The sequence below is a fragment of the Solanum pennellii genome, chromosome 2 (genome assembly GCF_001406875.1).
Source record: "Solanum pennellii chromosome 2, SPENNV200".
Classification (NCBI taxonomy): Eukaryota; Viridiplantae; Streptophyta; class Magnoliopsida; order Solanales; family Solanaceae; genus Solanum; species Solanum pennellii.
Window position 1 is genome coordinate 57,532,974 of NC_028638.1, and position 12,135 is coordinate 57,545,108.

General features: G+C 36.1%; 2 protein-coding genes across 3 annotated transcripts in view; both read left to right on the plus strand.

Moving 5' to 3' along the window:
* LOC107008789 (lysosomal Pro-X carboxypeptidase) overlaps positions 1-4,182 on the plus strand; it is a 6,167-nt gene extending 1,985 nt beyond the window's left edge. The window contains exons 4-10 of one of the 2 annotated variants that reach the window (XM_015207967.2): positions 511-623; positions 736-859; positions 1,080-1,229; positions 1,356-1,511; positions 1,817-1,896; positions 1,991-2,040; positions 3,811-4,182. In XM_015207967.2, coding sequence (XP_015063453.1) covers positions 511-623; positions 736-859; positions 1,080-1,229; positions 1,356-1,511; positions 1,817-1,896; positions 1,991-2,040; positions 3,811-3,953 — 816 coding nt within the window. In that variant the 3' untranslated portion in view covers positions 3,954-4,182. Of the gene's footprint in view, positions 1-510; positions 624-735; positions 860-1,079; positions 1,230-1,355; positions 1,545-1,816; positions 1,897-1,990; positions 2,044-3,810 lie in introns of those variants that run through there. The other variant, XR_003576861.1, reaches the window with a different exon arrangement.
* A 1,657-nt stretch (positions 4,183-5,839) lies between these two features.
* On the plus strand, positions 5,840-11,993 carry LOC107011190 (protein CROWDED NUCLEI 4). The gene is made up of 8 exons (XM_015210586.2): positions 5,840-6,325; positions 6,793-7,002; positions 7,071-7,324; positions 8,317-8,587; positions 8,699-8,782; positions 8,866-10,382; positions 10,517-10,679; positions 11,375-11,993. Exons 1-8 carry the CDS (start codon positions 6,125-6,127, stop codon positions 11,486-11,488), a joined length of 2,814 nt encoding a protein of 937 aa, XP_015066072.1. The 5' UTR covers positions 5,840-6,124; the 3' UTR covers positions 11,489-11,993.
* The last annotated feature ends 142 nt before the right edge of the window (positions 11,994-12,135 follow it).

Genomic DNA, 12,135 nt, shown 5'->3' on the forward strand with positions numbered 1-12,135 from the left:
GTGGGGGGGTGGGTGGTGGGGAGATGGGAACCTTGTTAGGTTTTGGTCTACTTAGTTCTCTGGACAACTTTTGTGCAATTGAAGACTATTATGCCGTCATATCATATATGTCTAAAATCTGGAGATATATAGGACTTAAATTGATCCTAGTTAGGAAAGTTTACCTATAGTTCAGATTTGGAGCACAATAAAATATGGAAATTTTTAATGTATAAAAACTGTAGAGCGCATTGTAATTTATAAACTATAAAATAGATTTACAAATCACTGCAAAGTTTTACACCATCCACTTCATGACTAGTACTTAATTCACACAAATATCAATCCCAACCCCATACATTGGATCTTGTATGGACTTGGCCGAAAATCCAATCACATTTGACTGACTCGATCCAGATTTTTGCCTTCCCAAATTAAGACAAGGATCCTTCACTAATCTCATTTTTGTAATCCTCTTCCTAAAGCTCTAGTTTAGCATTTATGACATCCTTGCTGTATCACCTTCTGCAGCGCGAGAGTATGAGTTGCTTTAACACTATCAAAGAGTCTTGGGATGTGATTAACAAGGTGGGACAGATAGATGGTGGACTTGCACAACTTACAAAGACTTTCCACATTTGTAGGTAAGATGCTTATCACACCACCATTTGTTGTCTTGTTAGCTAACAGTGTCATTGACCTATGAAAATTTAAGTTTCATGTTGGGGTAATTTGATCCGACGTTGTGAGTGGCAGGGAACTGGAGAGTATTGACAACTTGTCTAACTGGTTAGAATCTGCCTATAGTTACTTGGCAATGGTCAACTACCCCTATCCTACCGACTTCTTGATGCCTTTACCTGGAAGCCCCATAAAAGAGGTTAGCACTGGACCTTATACTCTCCGCAAAGATACCTGTATTTTCAAGATTACAATAAATCATGCAGAAGCCATCTTTATGAGGAAAAGCATTTAGGTCGTAATTGATACTATGTAGTAGATAACATATGTCTTTTCCCTGCATGGTGATCAACAAGTAGTCTATTAGGTAGAACGATTTCTTTCTGTGAATAATATCCTTCCAACCCCTTTGCTTTCAGGTATGTAGGAAGATTGATAGTTTGCCTGATGGAGCTAGTGTGTTGCAGCGTATATTTGAAGGAATTAGTATCTATTATAATTACACCGGTAAAGTTGACTGCTTCAATCTGAATGATGATCCTCATGGTATGAGTGGTTGGGATTGGCAGGTATGGTGAGGATAAATATACACTCTCTTGCTTAGTTGCTCATAATTTGAATTCCTAAGTCATAAAGGGATGTGCTACTATTGAAATCCGACTAGGTTGCTTATATCTTTCATACTATGTCTGCAGGCATGCACTGAGATGATTATGCCTATGGCAAGTAACATGACAACTAGCATGTTTCCAGAGTTTTATTATGATCCAAAGTCGAATGAAGAGCAGTGCTTGAAAGATTTTCATGTCAAACCCAGGCCGACATGGATAACAACTGAATTTGGTGGACATGTATGACAATGTGCAAAACTTTGTCAATGCTATGTATATCCCTTACTAGTTCCATGGAAATTATATAACCCTTCTGTAGAGTTAAAAATAAGATTATAATGGTCATTTAGGTTTATTACCCAGTGTATAATAAATTTGCTTGTTTGGAGGATGCATAGAATATGGATCTCAATGGTATTTCCAGTGGTTGGACATTGTCCAGGATCTAGAGTGTAGTAATGGTTCTAAATTGCTTGGTTTCTTGATTTTTATTTTCTTTCAGCTCCCTCGTTTGAGTTATTTGCTGTTTTTTTCTTGTGCTGAAGGCATTCAAGAGTGCGCTAAAAGCCTTTGGTAGTAACATAATATTCTCAAATGGCCTGTTAGATCCCTGGAGTGGTGGCAGGTATTCTTTTCTCTTTAGTTTCTTATTCTTATGTAGACTATGGAACTGAATCTAAAAGTTTTAACTAAAATTACATGTCAAAACATTTTTACAGTGTTCTAGGGGATGTGTCGGAAACTATAGTTGCGCTAACAACTAAGAAAGGTAATTCTCTAACTATTCTGTGTAAAATTCCTCATTATCATCACACTTGGATATAAGTAACAGTGTAACGTATATCTACTTTTGTACTCTTTGCATCTTCTTGATGCCGGTAATGAAACAACTCACTTCATCCAAAAAAAAAAAAGTAACAGTGTAACTATCTGTCATCTTTTCTCTAAAACAAATCACCAATTTTACTGGATATGCTGCTGTTGTTGTTTCTGTCTGCTGAGTTGATGTGTCAAATGTCTGTGACCTTATTGGCTCATCCTCTTCGTTATTCAAACAAAGGTGATTGACGTCAATTATAACCATCTCTCCCTTTCTTCTTTTGGTTTAATTTATTAGTAATTCCTTATAATGCCCAGGCTGCGGTAAGCACATCACTACCATCTTAAGCGCCACAGCTAACATGTTTTTCAAATAAAAATGACAATCATTTGGAACACTTGCTTTCTCCTTTTAATGGTTCTTCTATTTTATAATTGGATCACAATGTTGTGATGGCGTCCTGCTTTCCTCTTTTCGCCTTTATAGCTAGTGAGCAGAAACCATTAGGCTCTCAGGTCTTTTTATTGAAATTCAACTTGAAGAATGCACATTCAGCTACTAATACTCTATTAACTTCTCCATAACACAACAACAGCATACCCAGTGTAAAACTAATCCCACAAGTGGGGTCTTGGAAGGGTGGTGTGTACGCAGCCTTACCTTACCTTGTGAAGGTAGATGAGTTGTTTCATATAGATCCTTGGCTCAAGTAAAGCATAATAAAATCACGTATGGAAAGGAAAGTATAATAATGCAGAAGAGAATAACAACACATAATACTTTTACTTCTCCGCTAGTACATATTACATTACCGTGGGAACACATAATCTCAACTATTTTATGTGATGAAAGTTTTGACGATGAGAGTGCAGGTTTATTGAAGTTTATGTGAGCAGGTAACAAAAAGGCCATATAGTATGCCTCCAACTTCTGGAGGAAATTATATCTGTCATTTGTGTTTCTACTCTCTGTTATACCCTATATTTGCTTACTCTGAAAGTTCATGAACTTAAAGATGATATCACAGAAAACATTTGCTGGTTGATGAGCCATTGACTGAACATAAGATCAAGGTCAATTTTCTGATAAAAAAGATCATAATCAACTTTCTGTCGCTCATAGTCTGTTTTCTGATGTACATTGATGTTTGAGCCTGTAACCATGTCGTATACAGGGTCTTGTTCTAATACTTAATTAGGCTACCTTTTAGAGTCTATTGATTTTTCAGGTCATATCACTGCTTATTTGATATTGCTTCCTGCTTAACGCCTCTTAGGATGGAGTATGGACATAGCTAATCTTGCAAATGATGAAATATTTTTTGCACAGATGAAATTTTATTTTGTAGCTTCGCCACTTCAACTTTAAATAGATTGGTTTGAGGAGCATTTCAAGTGAAATAATGGATTTAGCTCGCAAAACTTCAAAAAAAGAAGTTCAAATAAAAATTCATGTACTTTTTCAACTTCAAGTCCAAATACTCATTTTCTTCAACTTCAATCAAATAATGTCTGAATTGGCTAGGATGTAAAGTAACGGGTTTTACAAACAAAACTTGAGGGTAGGATGCATTTCATTTTTCTTTATAGATGTTCAATGAGTAAATGGCTTCGACACCAGTGTATATGTTTCTATGCATGGTTGGGAAATGTCTTGTAATCACAGGAGCTGACTTGCCTAGTACTTGTACAACTCTAAACTTTTTTGGTTATGTTTTAGGTGCCCATCATTTAGATCTGCGTGCTGCAACTGCTGAAGATCCTGATTGGCTTCTGGATCAAAGGTCAAGTGAGATTAAACTGATCAGAGGCTGGTTGGATGAACACTATGATGAAAAGAAGGCAGTTTCCGCGTATAGATAATTATTTTCTTCATCAGGAAACTGCCGAATTAACTTGCCCTTCCTAACATCAGAAATATTCTAGTTCTACAAATCCCTTGTTGTTTTTTGTCATTGTAAATATTGCATTTAACTTTTATGGGATAAGTCACCAGTTGCAGTGCACATATTGAACTGTAGTGACATGATCACTTGTGGTATTTCTTGTACTCAACTATTTAAGGTAATTTATGGACGTGTTACAGACGAAACATTTTCTTTCCTACTTCTAGCACCAATTACACATCTGCAAGAAAAGTTTAGGAATTTGAAGACTTGACTCTGTCTAGTACTCCTTCAAGCATCATTTCCTTTTATGTTTTACTGATGGAAGAAGTACTGAGTAGTGAGTAGTTCATTAATAAAAGCCAACTACTCCCTAGTAAAGGTTATTTTGAGTGTCATTTGTTAGTCTAATGAAATTATTTAGCTTCCGTAAGGCAGCAATGCTAATTAATTAATGTTTTTCAATTAAACGTTTTGGATCAATTCTTTTTGCAAGAAACACATGTTTGGCAGCAAATCATGCATGTTATTTTTAGCCAACGTATAAATATAATTATCCCAGTCCAACAGGCAACAATAGTTATTTATTATTGATTTGATACAAAAACTAGAAACAATAAATAACCAAGTCATATTTATTAAAGTCGATCATTTTTAAATATTGAAAAGTGAATAGTAATATTTAATAAGGATAAAACAAATATAAAATGGTGAATTATTCATCGATTTTATAAACTGGCAAAACATTATTAGACATGATAAAATAGTATAATGAACCAGTAAAGATGGGAAAAAGAATAGTACATTATTAAATGACATCAGGTTGAACTATATTCTAAAATGTAATTATAATTTTGAATGCTTATAAACTTAACGATGCATTGCGATGGTAGTATATTTATAGGTGAATTTCATTAATTTAAAATTATGGTAAATTAATCCTCACTAATCTGAATGAGAGGCTTTGCCAGCTAAGGTTCCATTGACTAGGTTTTTTAATAGAAATTGTAAAACCTAAATTACTTTCTATCCATATTATTAATATAATTATATAGATCCCATATTATAAAATAGTACTAGTATATTATAAAATGGCATCAGGTCAAACTATAATTTTGGTGTAATTATAAAATTCAATATTTACTCTTAAATGTAATTGTAATTGAATGTTTATAAACTTAAACGCATACACAATGGTTAAAGTTAAGGATTTGAAGTGTATTTTTTTCTCAATGAAACCACAAATTTTTATTTGATCACAATTTCTCTTTTTACTATTATTATTGATTATAGGATTGTAAGTTCTTAAGTTTACCATTTAAATGAATTTGAATTTCAGTTAGATTTTGAAAAAGTTAAAAGGTAATTGCAATTTTTTTCCTTTATTAGCTAAAGTAAATCATTAAAAGTTTTAAAAAACACAGATCGATGCAATATTCACACTTCCGTTAATCACCTCATTCACTTGGTTGACTTTGGGGTATTAGATTTAATAATCCCTTTGGAATATAAAAGTATGGAAGCTTATATACTTGATAATGACTTTAATTTACAATATTAGACAGTATAAAGAAATTTTTATTTACCAAAAATATTTATAGGTAAAATTCATTAATGTTAAATAGACAATTTACCCTCTCACTAATCTGGAAAATAGACGTTGCCAGCTAAGGTTCTATTTGTCAAACCAAAAAAATCTAAAGCAATCAAAGTTTTAAATTTCAAAATTAGCTGCTTATAAAGGTAAAAAATACGATTTCCTTTTAACTACTCAGCGATACCATAAAAAACGCCGTCGTTTTGAACTGGGGTTAGCTTATCACTGAAGCTAAAATAAACCCAGTACAATTTTCAAGAGAGTTCAAATTGATTCCAACTCGTCAAACGGTGGAGTAGCCAGGCCAAGTTCACTTTTTTTTACAAGTAGAAAGAGAAAAAATCAGAGCCAACAAAGCAAAGAAGTGAGTGAAAAGAGAGAGAAAGGCAAAGAAGAAAGCACAAAAAGTTTTGTGTGGAGTCCACCATTATACCTTCATTGTTCTTGGGAAGGGATAATTAACTCAAGAAAACTCAAGAAATTGATCAATTTCTCAAGAAAAAAGTTGATTTTGTTTTTGTAAACTTGTCAGTTGTGTGGTGAAATCAAGAATGGCGAGTCCTGGGTCAGGGAGATTGGCTTTGACTCCGGTGAATCCGACCCCTATTTCTGGTTTGGGTAGGGTTTCGAAAACCCCTTTGACAGATGAAGTCATATGGAAGCGACTCCGTGAAGCTGGATTTGATGAGGACTCTATTAAACGTAGAGATAAAGCAGCTCTTATTGCCTATATAGCCAAACTCGAAACTGAGGTCTGTTCACTTTGATTGGTTAATTATGTACCTTCCCTTTTTGGGGGGTCGATTTTGCACTCATTCTTTTTGTTCAGTTCTTAGTAGACGCCACAAGGGAAAATACTTAGCTTTTAAGACTGATGTTTCTTTGTTCATGCGGCTTTAACGTTGGCGTGTGTTTGATATAGCAAAATATGTTCTCCTGGAAGTATTTCATTACCTTGAATTGTAGAAAATGGAATAGTTTTTCACGGATAACATTGTTTATGTAAACCATCTTCTTCCATACTGAATGTACCTATAGTTTGATTTGCCCAAGTTCCCTTCTTGTAATGTTCTCTTTGCCCCTTTAAATATTAATTTGACTGAACAGATGGACCAATCCTAAAAAGGCTTCTACTGTCTGTTTTTGTCTTCATTGCACCTGAATGTTTTCTATTTATGTGCTAACTTGGTTTATGATTGCATGTCTATTCTGGATGTAGCTGTATGACCATCAATATCAGATGGGGCTTCTCATCCTGGAAAGGAAAGAGTGGGTTTCCAAGAATGAGCAATTTAAAGCAGCTTCTGAGTCGGCTGAACTCTTGTACAAGCGTGAACAAGCTGCACGCCTTTCTGATATGGCTGAAGCTAAGAAACTTGAAGCTAATCTGAAGAAAGCTCTTGGAATTGAGAAAGAATGTGTTGCAAACGTATGATTACTCTGCTTATTTGTTTTTCCACTTTCTTTCATTATCTTGCTGACATGTTGTGTCAACAGATTGAGAAAGCGTTGCATGAGATGCGAGCAGAATGTGCTGAAGCAAAAGTTGCCTCTGAGAATAAATTGGCTGAAGCACAGAGCATGATGGAGGATGCTCAAAAGAAGTACACTGATGTGGAGGAAAAGTTGCGTAAAGCAGAATCTTTGGAAGCAGAAGCCAGCCTCTTTCATCGTACCGCAGAAAGAAAATTACGTGAAGTTGAGTCACGAGAAGATGATCTTAGGAGACAGACATTATTATTCAAGTCAGAGTATGTACTTGTAGCTTATTTCAAGGATGTTTTTCTGTTTGTAGTGTAGTTTGATGGGTGCTGAACTCATGTTTCCATAGTAGTTAGGTTGTCAAAGGACCATTCAGGTTCACCTGCTTGCATGTGTTGTACCTTGTCCACTAAGATGCTAGTCACTTTGAGCTCATCAGGACTTTGATTCCATGGCAAAGGTGTACAATCCGGGATGTCTGGTTGACTCACGTCACGGATTTGAGTCCTGCTATCAATCAAGTCTGTTTTTAAGTGGAAATGAGTAGAGGAACGGGTCTATTATTCTTAGATTTTGAACATTAGAATGCGGATGTCACTATTGTCAGGAAAGAAAAAAGGTTCTATCCTCCTTGAAGTAAGATTTTCAGGATCCACTGCAGTATGAATTTTGGGAATTCTGGTTAGAAGAAAATCATGGATGTTTCACCAGGATAATAGTTAATCTTTCTCTTCTGTACAATGTAGGTGTTCATGAATATGTACTTTTGGCATAGAAAGCCTGTTTTAAATAATTTTAACTGTGGTCTGGATTTCATGAAAGTAGGGGGTAAGGTCTGTGTGCATCCAACCCTCCTCAGACCCCACTTGTGGGGTTATAATGGGTATGTTGTTGTTGACTGGATTTCATTGATGAGTCGCTTAAATCAAAGGAATGAAATTCATATATGTTTGGGTGTACTTTTTTTTTTTTTTTGGATATGGTTACTTTCTTAACCCACTTGGGACTAATTTTATTACTTATAATGGAATTTCTTATCCTAAAAAGAGGGATTATGCATTCATGTTTATTGACACTTAGAGATGAGTAATTATATGAATTTTCCACACCAAAGGATCAATTTTGTTGTTCCTCTAAACTAACTGAAGAATGATCATATGTTTAGGTAGTGTAGGTATGAATGAAGATATCCTCTCTGGAGGCACTTGTGATTTTAATATCCTCATGCACATGATTAAGTTGCTTTCTTTTGATCTGTCAGGTGTGAAGCTAAAGAGAAAGAGATCCAACTGGAGAGACAATCTTTGTCTGAAAGGCAGAAAACTCTACAGCGGTCTCAAGAAGAGTTACTTGATGGTCAGGCTTTGCTCAATAAGAGAGAAGAATTTATATTTAGCAGATCTCAAGAACTGAACAGACGTGAGAAAGACATAGAAGATGAAAAATCTAACTTCGAGAATGACATCAAATCCCTGAATGAGGAAAAGCGCAATCTGGAGGTGAAACTGAAGTCTCTATCAGCAAGAGAAGAAGTGAGCCTCTTTCTTTTTTTTGTTTCATAATGTTGTGCTTATTATGCATATGATTCTTTATGATGAAACATATTGAGGAGTTCATTTAAGCAATTGCTGTATATATCATAGGGCATAATCAGAAGGGAACACGAACTTAACGAGAAAGAGGAAGAGCTACTGCTATTACAGGGAAAAATACAAAGCAAGGAGATTGTAAGTTTTGGCACAAGAGAAAACTATGATTTTATCCTTTACTTTTAGATCCCTTTACCTTCTTACTATGGTGAACCATGCAGGATGGAAGTAAGCAGGTTATGGTTAATCAGGAGGCCACATTGGTAACTAAGATATCTTCTATCGAGGCAGAGTTGGAAACAAAACGGAAATTGGTGGAAGATGAGATTCAAACCAAGAGGCGGGCTTGGGAATTGAAAGATATGGATATTAAGTCTCGGGAGGACCTAATTACTGACAAGGAATATGATTTGGAGAGGCAGTCAAGAACCCTAGCTGAGAAGGAGAAAGAGTTGGAAGACAAGGTATATGTGATTCAGGAAAAAGAAAGAAACCTCCAAACAGCTGAAAAAGAGGTAGAGTTGCAGAGAACAGTTCTGCAGCAAGAAAGGGAAGGGATCAGCAAAATGAGAAATGATCTTGAGAAGTCTCTGAAAATGCTGGATGAAAAAAGAAAATGCGTCGACCATGAGGAAGAAAAAGTGGAGGCTATGAAAAATGAAACTCAAGAATTACTGATTCTGGAAACAAGGCTAAAGCTAGAGATTGATATGATTAGAGCGGAGAAGGAAGAAATTGAAAAGGAGGCTGATCGGTTGAAAGCTGAGAAAGCTAAATTTGAGACTGAATGGGAGGTAATCGATGAGAAAAGAGAAGAGTTGCAGAAGGAAGCTGAACGTGTGGCTGAAGAGAAATTGGCCATTTCTAAGATTCTTAAGGATAGCCGTGACAGCCTGAAAGCAGAGAAAAATGCAATTCAAGAAGAACATAAGCAAAATCTGGAGTCACTTTCTCGTGATCGTGAAACCTTCATGTATGAGATTGAGGGTGAACGTGCAGAATGGTTTAACAAAATTCAGAAAGAACGCGAAAACTTTTTGCAGGATGTTGAGATGCAGAAAAAGGAGCTAGAGAACCGCATTGAAGAAAGGCGTGAAGAAATAGAAATTGATCTCAAGGAAAAGGAGAAGGCCTTTGAGGAACATAAGAAAAGAGAACTTCAGGATATTGCATCTCTCAGGGAGACTCTGGAAAAGGAATTGGAACATGTTGGCTTGGAGTTGAACAAACTAGATGCCGAGAGAAAAGAGATCAATTTGGATCGTGAGAGAAGGGATAAGGAGTGGGCAGAGCTAAATAATGCTATTGAAGAACTTAAGGTGCAAAGGCTGAAATTAGAGAAACAAAGGGAATTACTTCATGCTGATAGGAAGGAGATTCTTGCTCAGATTGAGCAGTTGAAGAAATTGGAGGATGTTAAGATTATACCAGATCGTATTGCCACACCCAAAAAGTTACATTCTGGTCTACCATCCAATGAAATTGAACCTTCTGCAAAAAGATTTTTGAAGCATGCCTCAGTTCTGGGATCTGGTCTGGATGGGAATGGTAATACTGGTGTTAGTAAAGGTACTTCTTCTATCATGAAAGGTAACGGTAATTCATCTTCTACTCTCTCTACTCCATTCTCGTGGCTTAAGAGATGTGCTGATACATTGCTTGACCGAACACCAAGTAACAAAAGGCGGAGGGAAGATGGGGATTTTATATCTCAATTGACCGAGAATGGTGCCTCCTGGTATTTCTCTGTTTTTTTAACTGACATTTCAAGTAGCACACATTTTTCTGTCATCCCACTTCCCCTTCTATATGTCATTAAATAGAAATTGAATATTCGTTTGTTGACTTCATTTATTTTCTGGTTCTTTCTAGTCCATTATTACCAACGCCAGATGCACCAGATGTTGAACACCTGGAAGTACTACCTAACCAAACTCACATTGCTGCAGAGGAAACCACTGTGTATATTGATAAGATTGTTACAGTTCATGAAGTGACAGAAATCGATGTGAGAAAAGTCACGGAAGGAAGTCCGGTAAGCTCTAATCTCTTTAAAGTTATGTGTTCAAGCTATGCAAGTGTTGCGACGGCTTAATGATGATTTAATATTAGCAACTTTTGTAATTTTATTTATGGAATATTTCCCTGTTTGCACTGCATTTATTTTCTGCATGTATCCTTATCGTCAGTGTACATGGAATGCAATGATAGATTTCAACTGGGAACCCTCCTAGATAACAGGTCCCCTCTCAATATATAAATGGAGTCCGAAGGGTGGAGTTTTCTTTGGGGCTTGAGAGGGCAAGCCTTATTTTGTCGAATGCACTAAAAGTAGGTGCAGCCTAGTTTGTGTTATCATTCCTTTCTAAAAGTACACTGTTAGCACACCCCTTGGGATGCGGCCCTTTCCCAGAACCTGGTTAGATGCTGGATGCATTGTGTACCAGGCTGCTGCCTTTATATTTCTCATAGAAAGGAACTTTTCCTATGATATCCAATACCTTTTTAATATCCAATATTTTTCACATATTTAAGCACCCATAAAACTCCAACTTGTATGCGCGCAGTCAAATTAGGTCCACTTAAATTGGGAGGGAAGTATGATAAATACACTGCGTTCTTTGGATTGAAGATGCTTAGTTGTATCGGTTTTTGCAACCCCCTCACCCCAATATACTCTTTTTTTTTCATGTTATGTTCTACACGAATCATAAAAGCATACTTCTGCAGGGGACTCTCTCTGGGGATAGTGGTAGGAAGGTGGGGAACAATGGTAGCTTGGAATCGGATCAAAATGGGAAGCCTGAAGGCCGAGCCCGAAGAACTAGGGCAACAAGGAAGTAGTGAGATTGCCAGAAGTGAGAAGAGTAGCGACTGAGCCTCCAATTTCCTGTTTGTTTCGTCATTTCAAACTTTCAGAACTTCCTACAAGAATTTTCAAGCTAACGACTGATCGTGACTGGTGGCATGCGATGTTTGGTGACCTTGTGAGTACTTCCCAAACATGTAAATGTCTCAGGCTAACTCATACCCTTCAAGTATATTGTAAATGGTATGAATAGGTACTCTTACTAGTTGTGAATGTTTAGTGTTCATCAAAGAGCTTGTGGTTGTAAGTAAAGAGCATATCAAATTGGTTTGTGTTTTTGTCTGCTAATTTCTTCAGCTTATTGTGTTAAATCTAATTTAGGGCTGAAAGATTTTGGTGATTATGTAGGGGAGTGAATTTGAGTTATTTGTGTAAGTTTCTAGACCGAGACGTTCTATTATTCCGTTGACTTATTTCATTCCATGTTTGTAATAGCTTACGAGATTGTTTGGGTATATGCACTTTTTGTCTTTCAAGTAATTTTTTTTTTTTAACTTTCAATCATTATATTTTTAATTTTTTCCAAACGCCTACTGAAATGTACGATCGTTACTCTTGAAATTTAGGCAAATTTATGGTTCTCATTCTAGGATAACATCTCAAGTTCTTCGATAACATTTAT